At 31.4% G+C, this 22,885-nt stretch overlaps 2 protein-coding genes across 3 annotated transcripts in view; one reads left to right on the top strand and one right to left on the bottom strand.

Moving 5' to 3' along the window:
- The window catches only part of Ucp4A (Uncoupling protein 4A), a 46,205-nt gene that overhangs the window by 17,855 nt on the left and 5,465 nt on the right, over positions 1–22,885 (top strand). For both annotated transcript variants that reach the window (XM_076402820.1, XM_076402830.1), the window contains exon 2: positions 20,254–20,377. In XM_076402820.1, coding sequence (XP_076258935.1) covers positions 20,275–20,377 — 103 coding nt within the window. In that variant the 5' untranslated portion in view covers positions 20,254–20,274. The remainder of the gene's footprint in view (positions 1–20,253; positions 20,378–22,885) is intronic.
- Positions 35–635, bottom strand: LOC143195569 (uncharacterized). Its single transcript, XM_076402842.1, has 2 exons — positions 531–635; positions 35–383 (listed from the first exon to the last, which is right to left on the bottom strand). The coding sequence occupies exons 1-2, from the start codon at positions 554–556 to the stop codon at positions 95–97; spliced, it is 315 nt and encodes a 104-aa protein (XP_076258957.1). The 5' UTR covers positions 557–635; the 3' UTR covers positions 35–94.

Raw genomic sequence — 22,885 nt, forward strand, 5'->3', positions numbered from 1 at the left:
GATAAATACTTAGCCTATAAAAGAAAAACGACAATTTTGGAAAAATGACGATTTATTTCTCAACATAGCCTCCTTTTAGCTCGATACACTTGATTCAGCAATGCTCCAACTTATTTAACCTATCTGAAAAATACGTTTGCTCGGTGCCTGTAAAGTGGGCCTTCGTGGCGACGATAACCTCCTCATTCGACTCAATTTTTTGCCAGAGCAAAAAGAAGTCACTCGAGGTCAAATCTGGAGAATACGGTGAATGGTACAGCAGATCGTATTCTAATTGGACCAAGTTGGCCGTGGCGCGAAATGAGGCCGTTTTTTTTTTGCAATTCGGCGTCGAATTGGTCCAATAATTCGGCATAGTACAGACCTGTGAATCACTCCAATCACTGATGGAGGCATGACCAAAAAAAAGATATAGTTAAGACATGGTAGCATAAAATTTTATTAGTTACATTATATATTTAGTTTAAATAAATCTATTTTCCCACTATAAAAATATCGGTTAATTTATATTTAATAAAAACGTCACGTACTTTTTCCTAGTTCCAATGTCTAACATATTACATACGTCAGTTATAAACGCAAGTTATAAACAATATTATTAAATCAGTGATATTGGGAATCACACATCCTTTAGTATATAAGCGAGATTCTATTTTTAAAATATATACATTACGTTACTAAAATTGTAAATAAACATGCAATATAGCTTTTTAACCGACACACTGTAAATAAATGATAAAAGGCACAGTTTCTTTGCAGCTGTGAATTGTTGAATTTTTATGCAAGATCATGTTCGTTTTACATAGTTTATTTATTGCTAGATATTGTGCGTTAACGGCTTGTTAACCGAAACATACGTGAATAACCACTAGTGGTATAGCGACATTTATTTATAGTAAACTGTTAGAACATAACAAAATAATGGATATGACGGATGTTATAAAGGATTACAAAAATATAAAGTTATTAAGATCAAGTGATTTAATAATTATTTATTAAGTGTGATTACTAATATTTTAATATAAATAATAGAAGAAAATTTAAAAATTGGCCATGTTAAGTTAAACACTAATCAAAAGCATTACGAAACATTGAAGTTACATAACATAACCCTCAACTTCTGAACTTTTTAGTGCTGTTCGATTTTATTTGGATTATTTATATTATATTTCATAGTTATTATTTCGGTTTTGGTTTTGTGCTATTGACAGTACGATAAACAGTAAAAAACAGAGATTTGGACAGGATATATATGGTTTTATAAAAAAATTAAACATTAACATGCATTGATAATGGTATTACAGACTCACAGATATACAATGGGTTAGACTATTGACGAACATCAAGTACAGAATAGAAAACCAGAAAATGAAGTACAATCTGAAGTATAATGTACTCTCTAAAGAGTAACCAGTGATGATACTATCACTAGTTGCCAATTGTAGCACATACTGTAGCAAAATAGTATATCAAGATAAAGTGACAGAACGGCTAAGACATATAAAAATTCCGTCGATGACAAACTTTAGATGCAAATATACATTTATTTGACAGGGATAGTAAAAGGTTAAATTTACATAGTTGATGGTTACTACAACAAAGAAAAAGTTTATATTATAGATATATTTTAGCAGCTCTGTAGAGAAAAAGTGTTTTTTCAATCTCTCAAAAGCTTATAAATTCTTTATATTTTTTCTCTTGAAGTTTGAAGCACAATACTGATATTATATAGCCGACTTGACAAGCGCTCGGTAAAGGTCGAGAACCGTGGTTCGGAGTCCACGTTAAACAGTAGATCCAGTCCAGATAAACCTTAGTTGGTAAAAAGGCGGCTTTAAATATATAGATCATTATATCGAAAATAATTTTTTTAATTATTTTATTGTGAAATTTATTTTACATACATTTCATCACAAGTATACCTAAGAAAAAGGAGAAAAAAATCTAAGGCGACTATAGAGAAATATAGTTTTTTTTATTTATATGTTATGTTTATATTATGTATACATGGCATGTAGAAAATCACTTTATTAAGCGATCTCCTGTACAAAATACTATTTTAATTCTTTAAAGTCCAAGTTGTTTCCGTTTGGCGAACATGTGCTTCTTTCAAGTTAGTCGTCGATCTAGGTGCATACCAAGATATTTAGCATCCTCTGCTTACGGGAGTTATATGACTTTTGTTTCTTTGGCTTTTATACGCTATGTTTTCAGCCACATTTGTATTTGATTTAGGTGTGTTTGTAGGTTTATTGATGCAATGGGTGGATTTTCATGAGAGGCTAAGACTGCCGTGTCGCCTGCGTATATTGCCACAGTGGTTATTTTTGTCGTCGGTAGATCAGCTGTGTACGGAAGATATAGTACTGGACCAAGTACACTACCTTGCGGAACTTCAGAATATATTACATGTAATTTGATATGTTCATCGCCTTGTTTTAGTGCAAAATGGTGATCTGTAAGGTAGAAATATAGCATTATTATATAATATCCTTATATACCTTAAAAGTTTACACACTGCTTATATTAGAAAGCATCTGTTATCACAATTTCCACTTTGTGCTTTCCAATAGTTTGAAATTTAACTTCCCTAATGAAATGAAAAAGTAATATTATTAGCTATATGTAGTACAAATCAATAACGGTACCTTAGCGAAATGTTTCCAATATATCGTGATTTTGCTATATTTAGTAATATATGCCAAACGAAGCAATATAAAACTAAAGAGCGAGAAACTAGAGCAAGTACAGAATATTAAATATTTTGGTGCTGTAGTAAAAAAAAGTTGAATCAAGAATTGGAAATCAAGAACCGTATCGGTGAAGATAGAAAGCTCAAATTAAGAAAATGGAATGATTTGAAGAAATCATCATCCTCATGATAAATTTGCTGTATATTGTTGAGTACTTGTTGTATTACTGATATGTCATATGTTTCTGCAATGCGAACTATATAATAAATATCATCAAATATAACGTTATCATGAGATTTATTATCAGTATGAAAGTTATCATCAGATCGGTCAAGGAGTTGATAGCATAATATCGAACGTCATGTCTGTTTTTAACATTGTTTTGCATAACTGCATCCCTTATAATACCGAAATAAATCAGATTAAACGTAAGACTCAAAACTATAGACGATCTTTAGCTGCAAATCCGAAATATAATTGAACAAATTCGGCGTGCTGTAAAAGAAACTATCCCGATATCAAGAGAGAAATCAAAATATGAGGTAAATTACCCCTGTGAAATTAGGGAATTGATAATAGAAAGACGAAAAGCGAGAAGAGTATGACACAGAACCGGAAATTCTGTAGACAAAACAATATTTAATATAATTAATAATTAGATAAATCAAAAGACTAAAGAATATAAACTAAGAGATGCTTCGAAAAATATGTAAGGGAATTAGACGAAGAAGGGAAGCAACTAGGAAATTTCAAAGACCAATTATTAGAGTACCGCCTAACTAAGAGTAAAGCTTAACCAATTTCGGCTGGAGTTCCACAAGGTAGTGTCTTGAGACCACTCTTATATCTGCTCAATACTGCTGATATCTCAACAAAAAAAGAAACAGTACTTGGAACATTTGCTGATGACACAGTTATAGTGGCAAAAGTTGTATATCTGTCTAAAGCTAGAGAAAAAGTACACGTAGTGGTCCACAATGATCTATAAATTAACTAGAGATTGAAAAATACAGCTTAATAATAGCTCCAATCTGTCCATGTTAATTTTACATTGCTGCGAAATGACAAAAACCTAATTATATTACTTGACGGATGCCCGATTCCACAAAGAAAATCAGCTATATACCTCGGAATATATCTCGTATAGTAGGTTAAATTGAAAACATCATGTTAAACAAAAAACAGATCAGATTAGACTCAAAGTTAAGCAACTACACTCCAACGCATTGTAGTAAGCATATCCAATGTAAAATTTAATTAATAAAAAAATGCATCCTCTATTATATTGAAAAGTAGTGGTGAGGCAACGTTACCTTAGCGAACATAGGCTTGGAAATTTGGATATTAGCAACCACTTCTACAATTAAATGTGGTTATATAGGCAGATGCTAAGAATCTCTTCGGCACACTGATATCCCAGTCTTGAATGACATGTATAGGTGCACAGAAATTCAAAGACTAATCATTGAAACCAAATGTAGACACGTAGGACATATTGTACAGAAACAACAACAAATGCCACTTGTTACGAATCACTATATTATGCACAGAAGGAAATAAACTACCTGGCACATAGAAAACAACATGATATAGCGTGTACAATATCAAGAAATGACTGAAACAGACAACACCATAAGTTCTCCACGTAGTGCCAGAGAGAGAGCGAGAGATAAACAGATCTTGAGCATTAAAATCGAACTTATCCACTCTTCGGTAAAAAATATGGCCAGTTTTTGCTTCTACTTAAATAGGATTACTCATAATTTGCGGGTAATTTTATATAAAGGACATTTTAACTTCGAACGATTATGTGCACTAAAACGTTATTTCTTAGAAAAAGTAACGCCATCTATTAGAAATTATCTTTGATAAGTATAAATCCTAATAAGAAATCAAGTAACACTTGTCACTGATAATATGAGTAGTGAGAAATTTAAAATATTTTATAAATAAAAAGGCAATATAAGCTTAAAAATACATTGTATTTAAATATATGTTAAATTTATAATTATATCAAAGGCAAACTCTTAGAATTTTCTATGTTTAATGACAATATATTGTACTAACAGTACATTAAAACGTAATATAATAGATTTAACACAAAACATATACTTTTAAATATGCAAAATTTAATAAACCATAGAATGTGGAACATTTTATGTTATTTTAAATATAACTACCAAATATAGAGTACAGTTCAATATATATTCGAAGACTATTGATTTTGAAATGTTTACATTACAGTACATTACATTACAGTAAAACATGTTTCATTTTTGCCTTTTGCTATTCTGTTCACTATTCTCATCCACCAAAACAAACAACACCTAACGAGCAACCAATACGTAACCTAAAACGAGCAAAAGGCCAAACTATACCTCTTTTACGTTTGTATTTTGATCAGCGATATCTATTGGTGGGTATTAATGTAAACAACTGTTAAATTCGAGGATTTTGGAATTTCTTTACTTAAAACAAGAGGTTGCCATTTAGCATTGTTGAGTTATTCACTGTATTCAGACGCTAATCATGGAACGGTCAAAATTTCATTGTCACTCATTACTTTTGTTGTTTGATTTTTAGAAAATATCAAACGCTCTTAGATTTTTTTAAAAATTTGTTGTTGCTCCTCCGTCTAATTAACGGTTTTGGATTCAATGATTTGAAAGTTGATAATGAAATAAAGGCGATTTTGATGTCAATGAAGAACGGCCTGAAGAACTAACGAATCAAAAGTTCAAGGCCCAAAGTCAACTCAGGACATAAAGTGAGAAGAGTCTCGTTCTGGAGTATCCTGGCATGCGTACAGGGATTTAAATTTACAACGTTGCCAGTTGATGCAATTTATACGTACATTTGAAGAATATAATGCAATTAGAATAAATTATCTTGAATTCACAAATTAACTTAGTATTTCCGTCGAGACTCAACATTTTTCATTTCCTATAATATAAAAAAATTTAATGTTAAGGACCTTTTATAATAATTCATTTTAAAATAATTTCTAAAAGAAAAAAGAGAATATATAGAACAATTTAGGCTCAAGTTCAAATTTAAACTTGATTTGAAACTAAATTTACTGCCTATTATTTTAAGTTGATATATTATATTTAATTTAAAAAGAAAAAGAGAAAATAAAACAAAAGTAATGTTACAAATACTATTTATTTATCAATATACAAAAACACAAGTACCCATTTATCTGTAATACTACTCAATAATATATCTTGCACAGCACTAAAAAGTACCTTGATTGTTTTCTCAGCGAATCTGTTCGAAATACATAAACAGCATGGAGCTGCCCTCTCTCAACTCATTCAATAAATTGCAATTCAATTATTTACATTTCATATTATTTATGATTAACACACAATCTTCTTCCTTCCAAGTGGGGTGGATATCCAGAAACTAAGATTGTAGCGTATGTAATAATACAGATCCTGTATTTTTAACCACGTTTATCCATGCTTCAACACTTCTAGCGTCACTTTTACGTTTTGTATCAATTGGTGAGCTTGCTGAATATTATATAAATATTTGCGAGTGAATAAATTTATCTTAGTCTTTTCAAATTGCTACTGCTTATGGTAAATTAGCTCAGGTTTCAACCTATATAGCATTCATTGGAAATTTAGCAGCTGGTTTGGCTGCAATTATATTTTAATTTAATTTGATTAACTCTCACTTCTCACCATTTGATATTCTTATGAATCCCTGACTGATTACGCTCAAATTTAGAAGTGGTTATATTTTTTCTAAAATAAGAACCTCCAACCCTGAAAATCTTCAGGCGAGATACACTTCAATGTTCCTTGTTCAATTTTAATGCCGAGGATTGATATACCCTTATAAAGGACATCGAGTCATATTTATCTGTACTTTTACTTTGGCAGGGTCAACTATGTCTAAAATATAATGAATTTGGTATAGAATTGACCTGGATGGAAAATATGCACAAATCGATTATTTATCCATTACCGCCTCCTAATTATGTTCATAATATGAACAGTACAAGAACAAATTAACTAAAAACTACAACATTTTTAACATCTCTCAAAATCTTACATCTCGATTGATTGATAAATGATAATGTCGCAAAATCACACGGAAACTACCGAAGTTCTCCGAATACCGGTTAGGATTCTTCAGAAATAGCCACTACTAGGTGCAAGACCTATTGGACGAGAATCCAGCTCAAACTTTAAAATAGTTTTCAAACGGAAGAACTAAATGGAAGGAAAACGGCTACTACACGAATTTTTACAAAATGATTATTATTATAATGTTACCGATTTTTCTCAATAAAGATGTTTTTAAAGTGAAAAATGATCAGATTACATGCAATCACCTAATAATACAGTATCACTCAACAGCTTACAAAATAAAAGAGCTTCAAAGTTTGAGGACATTTTTTTAATATTCATAATGATTCTATAAAACATGACTTTGTTTTTTTCTGAAAAATAAAGGTAGTAGTTGTTTGTTTGCTTTCGCAGACAATATAATTGTGCTAAGTGAACCACATCAAATAATAAAAAAATCTTAAACATATTAACATAACACTTAAAAATAACGAGTGGCAATTTTTTAAGTAATCGGCGGAGTCCTTGACGCATGTTGGGAAAATATTAGATAATCATTATCAATCTCAAGTGGGGGGTCCTGTGGAATTATACGAGGCAAGATCATTATCATTTTGTATCCTTTTGTTTTTTTACCTATAGATATTGTTCTATCTTAATATTAAAAATCTTATTTAGAACTGGTTTACCATAGTAAAACACATTTTTTTGGCAAAATTAGTTTTTTTTATTCAACATAATTCCCTTCAAGGGTGATACACTGATTATAGCGAACCTTCAACTTTTTGATACCATTTTTGTAGTACGATTTGTCCTTTTCTTCACAATAGGCCTCAGTTTCGGCGATCACCTCTTCATTCGACAGAATATGAAATAGTCGCTGGGGGCCAGATCTGGAGAATCAGGTAGATGAGGAAGCAATTCGAAGCCAATTTATGGATTTTCATCGTTTTTACTGACTTGTGACACTGTACATTGTCTTGGTGAAGCAGCACTTTCTTTTACTCCAAATGCGGTCTTTTTTCGGCGATTTCGTCTTTCAAACGGTTGAATAATGCTATGTAATAGTAGCTGTTGATGGTCCTTCCTTTCTCAAGGTAGTCAATGAAAATTATTCCATGTGCATCCCAAAATACAGACGCCATAACCTTGCCAGCCGACTGTTGCATTTTCTCACGCTTTGGAGTGGGTTCATCGTGTGCAGTCCACTCGGATGACTGTCGATTGGACTTTGGCGTGAAATAATAGAGCCATGTTTCATCCATTGTCACATATCGATGCAAAAACTCGGGTTTATTACGCTTGGTCATCTTCAAACACTGCTCCGAATCATCAACTCGTCGTTGTTTTTGGTCAAAAGTGAGCTCGCGCGGCACCCACTTTGCACAGAGCTTTTTCATATCCAATTGTTCATGAATGATATGATGTGATATCTTTAGAGTGTCTGCTATCTCATTCAATTTCAATTTACGGTCATTCAAAATTATTGTGTGGATTTTTAAAATGTTTTCGTCGGTAACAACCTCTTTTGAGCGTTTACTGCGTTCACCGTTTTCGGTGCTCATTTCACCACATCTAAACCTAGCATATCAATCCTTGATGGTTGATTTTCCTGGTGCAGTGTCCGGAAACTCGACATTAAGCCAAATTGTTGCTTCAACTATATTTTTCCCTTCAAGAAGCAATATTTTATCAACACGCGAAATTCCTTTTTATCTATGTTTTTTTCACAATAACAAAGCTGCTTCACTCAAAATGCTATAATTCACAATCAAATGACCCGACAGCTGTCAAATTTATACACGCATCTTTTGAGGGTTACGGCTAATTAAAAAAACATATGGCTTTAATTGTAGTAGCGCCATCTATGTGTCAGGCGGGGGCCTTTTCAATTGACCTGTTATACTTTGTTATAATATTTGTAAATTCTCTCAAATCAAACGTAAATCTTGTAGATTATTTGGTAGTCTTGATTAAGAAATTGAATAAAGGAAAATCTCATTATAATTATCATGACCAAATGTGTGACTATTGTGGTTGTTTAATTAAGTGTAGTTTAAGTCATAAATATACATTAAATGTACTATAATGTTAAAATAAATTATATTTTATAACGTTATTTTTGTTTTATTATTTTATTTACATTAGTATTCAAAATAAACGGAAACTTAAATATGGTGCGGCAACGTTGCATTATAAATTTTGATGACGTGCAATAACTGTTTTAATGATAGAACTATTCTATTAAAATCCACTCCGAGTTTAAAACGAATTTTACATTTTTACAAAGTGCATTTGGCAGTATAGTGTATCTTAAGTAGCAGTGAACTTACGTCATCTCAATTTATGACTTCAAAACGTCGCAATGTTGCCACGTTTAACATTGCAACTTGCTGACGTAAGTTTACTGCTACTTTGGATATACTTTATATTCGAAGTTATTTATGATATGCATGGGTTATTTTATTAAAACGACTATAGTTAGTACACTATTCCAGAATCACTCCAAGCTGTTTTAGTGGGATAATGTGCCTGAGAACTTTAAAAAACTACTAGTGATTAACGTGCGCCAGATATAAACAATTTTTGTTACTTAATTGTTGATTAAATTACTTATACTACTTTAGAAAATCAGTATTCTCAAAGACTTTTATTATCGTTATGTTGAACAGGTTCGAAAAATGGAGAGTAGTGTTTTTGGACAGTTTCAAGTTCCGAGGAATGACTTAATTTATCTGCATTTGACTGAACAGCTTGATATACCATAAATTTCAATTAGAATAGTACATTTTGAAGAACAAATATTTTTATTATTTTATTGATTTCTTTCGGGATGTTTTAGGATATTCAAGACATGGCTGTAATCCCTGAGACTTACTATGAAGTTGTTCTTCTATCGCTATATGAAGAAATTTTATTTCGAAAATGCAAAGAATTTAATAGAAGCAATACGAAACTGATTATACAAGGTGAAGAAGTGGAAGAAGATAATGAAGATTAAATTCAACAATATTGCGGCTTTCTGTCTATTCAAATTCTTCGATGTTAACATTCTAACAAAATTAATATTCTATATATAATAATATTCTAGGTAACAGTTCAAGATTGTTCTGTATATTTATCAGGAAATTCAAGAGAATTGCCATGCTTTGCAACAATTTTTATGTATTGTCATGTCAGCATTATCCAAAAAGCTTTATTACCCTTGCAGTGGCAGAGTGATGGATTTACATGAAAAGAAAATGTTTCCTAGCATATTTAAAGATGGTTTAGCCACGGATAATAATCCAGTATCGCCTCCAATTCTTCACGATATCATGAATTTCTGAAGCAGTTCGCATTCAGAATAAATTTTGCGGTAATTTCGGCATCAATGTTGAAAATGAGTTTCACCGCTCGGCCTGATTTTGCATAAATAATCGACGAAGACTCTTGGTTTTTCATCTCGACAACACATTTTCCCACATAGTATTGGACCCTCAAGACGTTTCCATAAAATATTCAATTCATGGTATCGCTTAACTATCCTATCGGCCCAATTTAGTTGCTATTATTATCTTCAGTTATATAGCCAACTGCTAATATTGACAACACAAAACAAATGACAAAAAATTCAAATTTTACAGAGATGTTGCGATATACTGTATGTTGTTATAGAAAACGAAAGTCAACTATATGATATAATGTTGTATGTCTAATTTATCATATAAAAAAAACTGTGAAATCACATTGTGAACAATTTATAAAAAGTCCTTTGTGGTCAAACAATGGTACTATATTCTGATATAATATTCAAGGTTTAATTGGTAATAATATAATTCATTTTCTTAAAATATGTTTGTTTTTGTGAAGCAAATTAAAAAAATATTTATAATGTTTTTGTGTTGATATTAATTTTTTGCATCGCATCTTCCGCTTGGGCACGTTCTTCTGTTTTGAAGTGCATGCATTACATTGTTTTATTAGCATTCTCTGGTTGCAAGGTTATGCTAAGGTCATCACAGATAACCATTCGCCTTTGTATAAGCGCAAAATCGCACAACTATATAAAATAAAACATGGGTAATAGTCAGATTTTGATCACGGTCTTTATTCTCGTCTTCAGGTGTAAAATTATAGCGGAAGGGCAATAAGAATATATTGAAAATTGTTTAATTACACAGCCAATTTGTTGTTTCGATGTAACTCATATTTTACTGATTTTTCCGACTTTAAACATTTTCAATGAAATTCTAAAAATTTATTAATAATTAAATTACTATTCCAAATAATTTTAGTACGAAATGGCATCAGGTGATGAATATATTGCTTACAGCATTCGTTATACAGCAAAATTGTTTTGAATTAATTTTTATTATTAAAATAATTATCATAATTTTTAACATCTCATTTTATACTCTTCACTTAGGATTTTCTTCCTTCAGACATGCTTTCTAATATTTCTATTGCAAATCACATGATCTGTAAATCTTACCATCTTGATTATAAGACACTATTTGGCCTAAGATTCTTCACATTTCTTGTCTTAGATATCTATATTCCAAGTGCAACTATGGATATTGATGGGGCGTTTCCTACATAACTAAAAAAATAATTTAAAATACGGTAAAAGGGCAGTTTGATAAGTCAACTACTTTTCGAACGCAAGATATTTTTTCAACCAAAAACAATACCATTCTACCATTTTTTGGAATAGTATTCTCAGTGAGCTCAATATAGGCATTTGTTTTACAGATTCTCTTCATTCCACAGGATCTCTTACCACCCAGTGATTTTTTTAGATTTGGAAACAGGAAATAGTCACAGGGGGCTAAATCTGGAGAATATGTCGTCTCTGGAGGTCGCAGTTCGTAGCTCAACTCATGGATTTTCAACATAATAACTAGACACCGCTTTGTTCTTCACCAAATGCGGTCTTTTTTGCTTAAAATAAATATGAAATTTGTCCAAAAGCTCTGAATAATATCTACCGGTTATCGTTCTACCCTTTTCAAGATAATCAGTATGTATAACATATGCTAATAATAGAACTCACTTCTTAACCATTAAAATTGATGGCGCAGTGTTTTTAGAGTAATCATCAAGCCTTTTCTTGATTTGGATGATAGTTTTTTGTGCAAAAATAATGCTTAATTTTGCTAAAATTCGAGCGGTTGTCTGCTGTCATAATTGCTGTCAAATAGGTAAATTCGGGGCAGCAGTGATCCTTTTAAAGTTATTCTGTAGGAAATTCACAAAGTCACTTATATATAACATACATTAGTTTTGATGCTCTGATAAAAATATTTTAAATTGTTATTTATATTTTAAATTAGTTACGTCTTAATATCTAAAATTTACACGTTTATTGATGTAGCCCGTCAGTATAATATGGTTTAATTAGTCGGTTTAATTTAAATTTTAGTTAATTTCATGATTTATCAACTAGTTTGGCTTTGACAACTTTACACCAATTACTATGCAATATTTAGTATTTTCTTTATTTTAATTTAGTTTTATAATAATGTGATATTTGCTAAGCAAACTGAGTATTACGCTGAACATGTAACATTAATATATACAATATATATACAATAATATTTTATCTTATAAATAATGTAAAGTGTAAACTGGCATTTCCTTTTTTTTATATTAACTTAGTACCGAATGTAACTACTGTGGTTTTTTATCATAGTGCATATTTCTGATAATATCAATCATCTCATTGCGTCAGATATTATTGGAAAAGCTCTGCTATATCAGTATACTTTATTGGATGCACATATGCGTGTATTTTTGAGTTTCTTTGTAACTTAACCATTGGATATTAAGAGGTACCGAAAGCAAAATCACAAAAAGTTCGAGGTATTACACGATTAGCAAATACTTCTGTTATATTCTTCAACAATTAATCAACGTAACTATATTTAAAGGTCTTTCGGCAACAAAGAAGGTTATGAAAAACCAGGAACATCACTGTTTATATATTAGTGTTGTTTTTTTTCCTTAACTTGCATATTAATGGAGTGACTTTATGTTACCTCACCTCCTTCATCCCCCTTGATCAGGATTTGTACGCATATGCGTTAGCACCCAGAGTTGGTATCCAACTTGTATCGCGACTGCAATACTTGGAAGGAAAACAGACAATAGTGCACTGAAAGAAGAAAAATTAATCTGTATTCTAAATTTTAATATTAGGAGATTACAAGCGGAGAAAGCTATATGGGATGAGGGAAAAAGTAATTTAGGTTTTGCCTAACAAATAGTTTTAAAGTCACATATCTTAACTAATACTTATTAATTGAAGTTATACTAAAATTGTGATGCTAATATCAGTGGATTGTTTATTATCGTCCCAGAAAACCATATTAAATATGAATCTCGTTCTGGCGAGTCATTGATAAAATCGATGGAATACTTAACATGTCAAGGGTAGATCATTATATTTTATAAAAGAAGCTCAAGACTGGGATTTCTAGGATACTAGGTGGTGTGGAAATTTTTTTATGATCAAAACGCGGGTTGAACCATGCCAAAACTGCTGATTTTAGAAAAAAGGTTATTACACGAAGTTGTTGTCAAGTTTCATTTTATATACAAATGTTTTTGATGTAAAATGTGTAGGAGATATTGCTAAAAAACTGCTTTTAAGTGGCATTTTTCCAATATGGCGGTTTGAGCAGCAATGATATGAGGTGGCAAGATTGAAATTCGGAAACAACATATCGAAATCTATGACCTATCAGGTCATTTCGTTTTTTAGACCCAAATAACTACTCTTATGGGCGGTGAAGAGTTACGGACGAAATTTGTTTTATTATTAATTATTACATTGTTACTAGTCATTTCCATCTAACCTCCAATTTGTCTTTATGATAACTTAAATCTCCGTATATAACTAGAAGGACCCATCGGCCCTATCTCAGTCTCTGGTGAAATAATGTTTATACATGTCACTGCTGTATTTTTTATTATATGCACCTCATTACACAACACTAGATCAGATGGTTTGAGTCTTTTGAGTCTGTGTCCTGTTCTGGTGGTATCCTAAAGCTACAATACTTCAATATTCTCATGAGAATGGAGTCTTTCCTCATACCCTCTTGCAATTTCTTGATTTCTTGACTGACTGTGGATATCTGAAGGTCTCGATGTAGGTAATCAGTCCTATGGTATTTGGGTGCGCCCACAATACCTCTCAGGACTTTGTTCTGAAAAAAATGTATTTTATTTATGTTACTATTTGAAGAACATCCCCGTAATTGAACAACGTATGTTCATATATAGGTTTCAGTATTTGCTTATATAATAGCAATTTATTAAGTACTGATAATTGTGATTTTCTTCCAATTAGCCAGTACATTTTCCTATATTTCAATTGTTCAATTGTTTTTATTGTTGTAGAGATTTACTTTCATTAATTCTTATTTTCCAGGCTTGTGTCCAATTATTAATATTGTCACTTGCCTGTTGTAATTTTCGTGAGAAAATCTTCACTATTGTCTCTGACATCTATAATCGCAGTATCATCAGCAAATGTAGCCATCGTAATATTCTCCATTTGTGATATATCACAAGTGTAGAGTAGATAAAGCATTGGTACCAGCACATTAACTTGTGGTACACCTGCTTTAGCTTCTTTTATTGTAGAATAAGCTTTTTCTTGCTTGACTCTAAACATTCTGGTTGTAATGTACGATTTTAATAGTTCAGTGTGTTGTTTGGGTAACATTTTCCTTAGTTTATGAACAAGGCTTTCATGCCAAACCTTGTCGAAGGCTTGTGCTACATGTAAGAATATAGCTGAGCATACTTTTTTACTTTCGTGTCAATTGTTGAATGATTGTTAATAAACCCTAATTGGTATGTTGGTATTAGGTATTTTCTCTCTATGATGTGGTCGAAGCTTGAAGAAGTTTTACAAACGGCAAAACCCCTATTAACACCAAGGAAGGCGACACTGAATGTTTGATGCAAAGGAAATGTTTATCATGAGCTGTTATGGGAAGTAAGTGGTTGAAAAAAGGTCAGAATTGACCAATAGGAAAATCTTCCTACAGTAGGTCACATACATCTTTAATATGTTAGCAAGAAATTTGAATTGGCTGAGAAGTTTTGTTTCATCCACCGTATAGCCCCGTCAGCCTACCACCTGTTACAATATTTCTATATCTCTGTTAAGGGGCTATTCCAGACTAGGCATTTTAAAAAATTAATGTTTTAGTTTATCGTATTCGCAAAACTTAACCATTTAAAAATATGCTCTTAAGAGGATTTTTCAAAATTTAAACTAATTTCGGAGATAAAACTGTTTAAGTGACGCGGCATCTAAAAATGAAAAACGTTTTTGTCGGAACTATTTTTTTCGAGACTGTTGACATGATATTTCCATGACATATTTATTGTATAATGTACCTGGACACTTATTTGGGGCGTTTTTTACTAATGCCGCCTTGTTCCGAATCCTATTTATTGTATGGAAAAACCTCGAAGGGTTTATGAGTGTTTATTGAGACTAGTTGAATACCCGTTGTCGGGACAAGGTTGTTGGAAAATATAACATTTTAATAGGGTGGGGTTGTATGCTCGTCATGTTACGATGCTGCCTAATATCACTTGGATCACTTCGTTGTAAATAGTTGAAACAAATATTTACTCATTAAAAATATTAAATAATGCGAGTGATTACATCGGAGTCTAATTGAAATTAAATTGTGAGTAACCAAGGTGTTTAGAATAGGAAGGCAGTGACACTAGTTTGCGAATCACTAACGAACAGATTAGACACGAAATAGCTTTAAGAGTAAAGAGGAGCTGTAAGAAGAGGTTTTCCAATATAAACAGACTAGACATTATTATATAAACGGTTTATTACCCAAGAATATCAGTTCTACATCGACGGAGTGATGGTTTTAGCAGAAAAGTGGCACAACATTTCGTTTTCGACTGTGTTAAGAAGAACGGGATAATTTATAAGATACAATTTACACAAGAACAATTACAATTGATATAAGAGACGAGCACATGTTAGTTTTGTTTTCTTAACTGTAAGTACCTAAACAGGTTATTATTCTGTTGTATTTTATGTTTATTAATAGACCTATAAATTCGTTTTAAACGATTTTTTTTTTTAAATTTGAAGTATTATTGTGATAAATCCAGTGTATTTTATACAAAATATTATCTCAAGCAGTTTACGGATTACATCTCGAACGAAGGCTCTGCTCAGATAGATCACATCAAGAGCAAGGTCTGGAGAATACGGCGGGTGAAGTGACATTTCTCATTTTTATGTTTCTAACTATATTTTCACCGGATTGTCAACATGTGTTGCGTTCGAGCGTTGTCATGCTGAAGAAAAATATTGCTGTATCTTTGCTCGTGTTTCGGACGTTTTTCGTGCAGTACTCGGATCAAGCGCATTAACTGTAGTAGATAGTCATCCCCATTGATGGATTCATTAGGTTTTAGTAGCTAAAAGCTGTTCCCACAAAATACAGAGAATCAGCTTGGAGCTTTGTATATTCGGTTTTGCCGTTGATGTTCATGCATGACCAGGTCCCCATAATTTTTTTTTGGCTTTGTATTAGTGTAATATATGCAGTTTTGATCATTCTCATGTTCTTGAATATTGGAAATGGTTTCTTGTGTTACTTCCAACAATTTTGCATGTTCTTACATTCTACGCGGATCATCATCGAGTAATGCCTTCTAATCATTGTTTTTAATTTTTGGGGCTGCTCAGAACGTTCTTTGTCTTCGGTGTCAATATCACCACTTTTAACACGTCGAAATCGAGTATGGTTGGCATAAGCTTCACACACAATTCGATGATCTTTGGTCGTCTTTTTTATTGTTCATTCTTTCATTATTTTATCCAAATTGAAGTAAATAAAAAACTTTCCGCAAATGCGATTTACACAGTACAATTTTAAACATGTCCAACGCACTGAAAACATTGTTAATACTTCTATGAAATGATATACCCTGAAACTCCATATGTAGTTGGTTACAAATGTACCCAATGCGATTTAATACACAGCAACACCATCTGTAAATCGTTTTAAGTTAATTTATAGGCCTAATAAAATGAATTATTTAATTACTTTTACGATGAAAATCGAAGATGACTTACTTGACACGGTTACCTTTGGGAGTTATTCATATTCCCATTACCTGAATGGTTCTAAATGCTTATAAAATCGAGAAACGTGATTAAGATAACTCCATACGAAATAGTTGGACTATATATAAAGCATAGTCGAAGATAACTTCTTTAGATAAGGGAATATGTGGCTTTAAAACAACCAGAACATGGTCGTTGGTTTTTACAGAAGAAGATTTTATTGTTTTCGGTCAGAATAAAAATTATAATAAAACAACTAACGATGATAACCCTGTTGGATCTTCGGAAATAATAGTTAGAGTTGCAGTTACTTCACAATCAGTGAATTCTTCTCGAAGGCCATTGCAAATGTCCACTAGTCCTCCTCGACAACAAACCAAATATCACAACAAAATATGCAAGGAAGAGACTCTCTAAAATCCTCAACAAGCTTTGCTGATATTTAATTTATAATACTAAATAGGTTAAACTTTTAAGTCACAATCAATCAGAAATATTAACAAAAATACAAAGAGGAATAGAAACAAACATCATCCAGAAATGTTGACTAGCACCTCCATGGAGATTGTTTCCCAGGAAAAGTGAGAGAAAAGGAATAAAATCCACAAAAAATAGACCAAAGATAATCCAAAAAACAAATATCTAATTTACATTATTATATAATTTACATATCATAAATATAGCGACTAGAAATTTGTTCCAAGATAGCACAACAGTCAATAATAATATACATAATGATGATTCTGAATATTCAAAGGAAGACAATGTATGCATGATATGTTAGCAAAAACGAAGAATTATGGTTATGGTGTAGATTTCGCGGCAAATAAGCTCACTCTTAGTTAGGGATGTCGAAAAAAATATCAGCATTTTTGGTCGATATTTCTCGATTTTTATTTAAATATAAAATTTTGAGTTTCTAATTAAAATATCGATATTAAAAAATATACACCAACATTTTCTTTTGATGAAATGTGGGACTGGAGATACGAAAACCTAGGGTTTTTGAAGTACAGTATCGAACTTTTGTTTGCAGAATTTCTCCCCACCTATCAGTAAAATCAGTCGGAGTAAAGACATTTCAATATTGTATTGAAGAACTGTGTTTTTTGTCCCGATATATCGCTTTTTGTTTAAATTTCGATATATCTATTTTGAGTGTTGAGGTTGCGATACTCATAAAGATTACTTTTATATGTTTTGTTTAGACCCTTAAACTATATTATAATGACTTATTTCTACTTTTAAATTTTTTTATTTTTGTCGTAGACTATATTTTGTTAATTATTTTAAAGTTTTGATTCGTTCAAGTTCCTGTTAGATGGAGAAAAATAAATCTAATTTCGTTTACTTTTATGTGATGGTTCTTATTACACATGGAATTTTTTTGGCTCTCATTATCCGATGTGTAGGATAGGGATGTCGACCGCTGAGAGAAATATCGATATTTTGTAAAACATATCGATATGTTTAAGAAATAATAAAAATATCGATATAATTCTGTAAAAATTTAGAGAAGCGATATTTTCAATAAACCTTAGTAAAGTAAAATTAAGTACTAATTTTAAAGGTATATGAAGAATAATGGAAAGGTTTTTTGTAGTGTTGGGAACTATCTACTACTAGTAATTGACTACTTTTTACTAGCGACTCTTTCAGTCACTATTTTTGGTTCGACTGATTTTACTACTTTTTTCAGTGACTGTTTCAGTCGTGTACTTTTAAGTTACTACTTTGGTTCTACTAGTTTCATTCGACTGATTTTTAACGTTCTGGTTCTGTCGTCCTAGCCGCGACCGTGACAAAAATGTACGCAATTTATGCTTACATAGATTTATATGTAATATATATAATTTTATGGTTTTTTGGTAGTTTGCTTATAAATAACTATATATTGTATATTAATAGAGCAGCATTTCGGAAAGATATTTTTCAAGACTGTTAATGTAATAGGGTAAAAAGATTAAAATTGTGAATGATAAATAGTAACATACTTTTGACTGTTTTTATGGAAATAATAGGTAATATTTCGATTACTCTCTCGATTTTTGTTAAAAAATATTTCCGTTCAATAATAAATAAGGCATTTACTTTATTTAAAAAAGCTCTAGTAGTTATAGTACGATCATTTTTAATTATGCCATGAATTTTTTTTCTATGATTAGGTATATGTTTAATTTTTATTTAGTATTTATGATTATTATACTTCTTTAATTTTTAGCTTTTGTTTTGTACTGTAGTGTCTATATGTATTATAGTATATTATTTAAAAATAGCAATTAATATATTAAAATACGGTAAAACATTTGTAGGGTATTTTTCCATTCCATAGAAAAATTCCATTATGTTTTACAGATCCACAGAACATTCAAACATAATAGTAATTCTACTTCCTTTAAAATGAAATTGTTAATTGCATGTTGATAGTATCCAGTAATATTTTTTCCTTTTCTTTTTTAAAGTTAGTACGTGAAGGAATATGTACATCTCCGCCTCGCATATACTACAGTTGGAAAATATTAGCACATATAAAATGAACTGCTCCAAGCAGTTATCTCCGTCCTTTCCTCTCTCATAATTTACACAGGAAAGGGTTCGTACATCTTAGCCTGACATCACGAATTGAATAAAACAGTCGAAACGCGCATTTGACGGAAAATAGTGATTACTATTTTCAGTTGCTAGTTTTTGTCTATAGACTGTTTTGCGACTATCGACTGTTTCGACTGTTTTCAGTCGATAGTTCCCAACGTTAGTTTTTTATAACACTTAAGAAAAATATTTAATTTTTTTTTCAAATAAAATCGGCATCCCTATTGTAAAGGGAGCTCAACTTATATTTATGGAAAACGTGATATTAACTAATTACGGGTTTAATGTTGTAATGTTTGTTAGTAATCCATTGCAAAAGTTTTAAAGTTAGTAGACTGAAAGGCTGATTAATATCTAAAAATAAATGACTGTAACCTCCTTGCATAGCTGCAATTACGCCACTATATATATATATATATATATATATATATATATATATATATATATATATATATATATATATATATATATATCGCACTATATATCAACTAGTGTTGATAATGATGTGAAATCACGAATAAACCGAAATTACTTTTTCGCCAACGCATTATCACACGATATAGAGACAAGTCCCGGTAATATATGCGACTTCAGAAGTTGTTAATAGGCAATATAATATTAATCGACGAATCGCAAAAATCATGTAGGATTGCGTAAAACCACAGGTATTAAAAGCCAATGTTTCGATCTTCTTATCACAATTCATATCATCATTCATTAAAAAAATCATCGGCCGTAGTCGTGTGTCTACTTAATGTATTGTTTTTCTATTATCTAGGGTTTGTAACAGTTACTGAAGATGCCGCCAGTACCACCTGCCAAGCCCGAGTTTCCAAAGTTTGTCGACTCGTTATGGTGCGTCTACGCAGTGTCAGTGGTGGCCGCTTGGAATGCCGAATTTAGTAAGTATATTAAAAATGTATCGTTAACTAAATCGTTTTAGATTTTATAAATGTTTATTTAACATTTATTTCATATCAGTTCATCCGGTTTCATTCAATTTCAACCTTCTGATGTCATAGTATCAAAAGATATAAACGAGATAAAGATTTTAAACAAAAAATATTGAACCAACTTCAAAAAATAAATAAGGAACTTACTAAAAATTAAAAAATAATGAAACTTAGATATTTAATACAAAAAAAACATGTTAAAATAAAATTTATACATAATAATCATTGTAAAAACTAAATAAAAAGTAAACAAAAGCCTTATTTAACCTATCTACTACACATATTGTATATATTCTACTATATACACACAATTTAGCTTAATACCTGCCTAAACCTATTTATCTAATTACAATATTATTTTAACAACTACCAACTGAATACTTTTATATTTGTTTTGTTGGTAATTTAATTTTTTGTATATGTCACAAAATTATTTTACTATTGTCCATATTTCTGGCTCAGATTTGATACTTCTTCATTATTTTTAAACCGTGACCAGCCCAGGTATGTTGCATCGATATGAACGAGTCTTTCCATTTTCCATTCGAACAATTCTCATACGAGTTACAACAGTTTATTCTTCATTATACACGTCACACCAGTTTATCTTTCACATTTAGAAATGGAATGAGGCCACGAGGTTTGCCAAGTGGCAATACATCCGGAAAAAGTTACTGTTAGGTGCGGATTTTAGGTTTCTCATACTTTTTTGAAATGACATTGGTGAGGGTATCATCATCAATAGATACAAAAGGCCATGATAATTTATGTTTATTTAAAATTTATTTAACGAATAATTTATAATAATTATTTACATAGTATGTTATGTTATTCAAGCAAAAATTTGCGCGTCACTATTACTAAACTAACATTTTGTACCAACAGATACAGATAGATATACTTTGTGATAAAAAAGTGAATTCCATTGTATTAAGTGGTTATAAGTATGCTCATTTTTTTTATTAATGATATTGAGATAATTTGTACAATATATATATTCATGAAAATACCGTATAACCAGGTATACCGGAAAGTCATTACCATTTTTTTAAAGTATTGGCCATTTGATTCTATACATTTTGTGCATCTTTCAGGCGATTTATGGATGCCATTCCAAAAAAAATGTTGTCACACTGTCATTTAAGCAAAAACCATTCATCGGGAAATTTTCTAATTTATTCGAAATTGACGAAGTGCTGTTTTGCAATCGCATGTCCCATTAATGAAAAAAGTTGATAGTCGGATGGGGCAACGCCTGGAGAGTACGGCGGGTGCGATAATACGTCCCGTCCAAGTACTTTCAATGCTTCCTTGACTGGTTTACTGTGTCTTCGGCCCCATTCTGGATGTTTCTCTTATACATGGTTCAAATTAATCATCTATTATCGGTAGTGTTCACTATTAACTGTTTTACCGGCTTTCAACAGTTCATAATATACTGATTTGACCTTGGAGTCAATCGGTCGGCTTCGCTAGGTGACAACCACTATTTTTTGTGCTTAGAGTTTTCAAAATAAATCCACTTTTCGTCATCCAATACTATTCGATGCAGAATAACTTCCGTTCACACTCTTGAAGCAGTATTTCACAGACGATTTTCCGATTTTTCATTTGCTTGTCATTCAAATGATGTGGCACCCATCTCCTCATCTTTTGGATATTCCCCATTGTTCGTAATCGGTCGCTAATCGTTTATTGAACCACATTTAACGCTTCTACCAATTGTTTTTGAGTTTGGGTTGGGTCTTCATACAATAACTCTTGCAGTTTCACATCTTCAGACTTTTTCGGTCTACCACGATTCGAATGATCGAAGTCATCACTTTTGGATTTTCGAAACCACGCTTCACGTATTTTTAACGTTAGAGTATGCCGTTCTTAAGTTTCTACCAGCAAACGATGACTTTCCGCGGCTTTTTTCTTTCGATTAAATAAGAAATGTAATACGTGCCACAAAGGCACATTTTCAGTTATAATACTTTCAAAGAGGTATAAATCTATGACGGCGTTCTTTCGCAAAATATTACTTGTATAGTTTTGAACCATGATATCAGTAGACTAAAATGACATGTGTGTCAAACCATAACATTGCGTACTTAAGCGTAGTGCCTGTTAGAAAAACGGGTAATGACTTTCCAGTACACCTAGTATTTGTCATTATTTTCTTTATATATTTATTAATTATATTTTTGCAAACTACAATCGGCAATACATTTTTTCCAATAAAACAGTCAATGCATGTCATTTATGATATCGAATATATTATCAAATGCAGTTTGTAATATAAAATTCATTTAAATCCGGAACGGATTTTTCTTTCTCATTTTATTCTTATTAAAAAAAGACAGAATGCTCTGATGAAATGAAATTCGATTTGTACTGGTGGTGACCGACACCAATGTCAAATTTCTACAAAATTCTTCAAAACGTTAGTGATCATAATTAGAATTTATAAAC

This window comes from Rhynchophorus ferrugineus, unplaced genomic scaffold, assembly GCF_030347505.1.
Source record: "Rhynchophorus ferrugineus isolate W39M unplaced genomic scaffold, kcgeb_rfMv2 rfM1, whole genome shotgun sequence".
NCBI lineage: Eukaryota > Metazoa > Arthropoda > Insecta > Coleoptera > Curculionidae > Rhynchophorus > Rhynchophorus ferrugineus.

Bases quoted from the DNA above. Each gene is read 5' to 3' on its own strand.
- LOC143195569 (XM_076402842.1), bottom strand. From the start codon at position 556: ATGTTAGACATTGGAACTAGGAAAAA. The intron at 384-530 runs GTACGTGACGTT...TGCCTCCATCAG, and splicing joins GACATTGGAACTAGGAAAAA to TGATTGGAGTGATTCACAGG.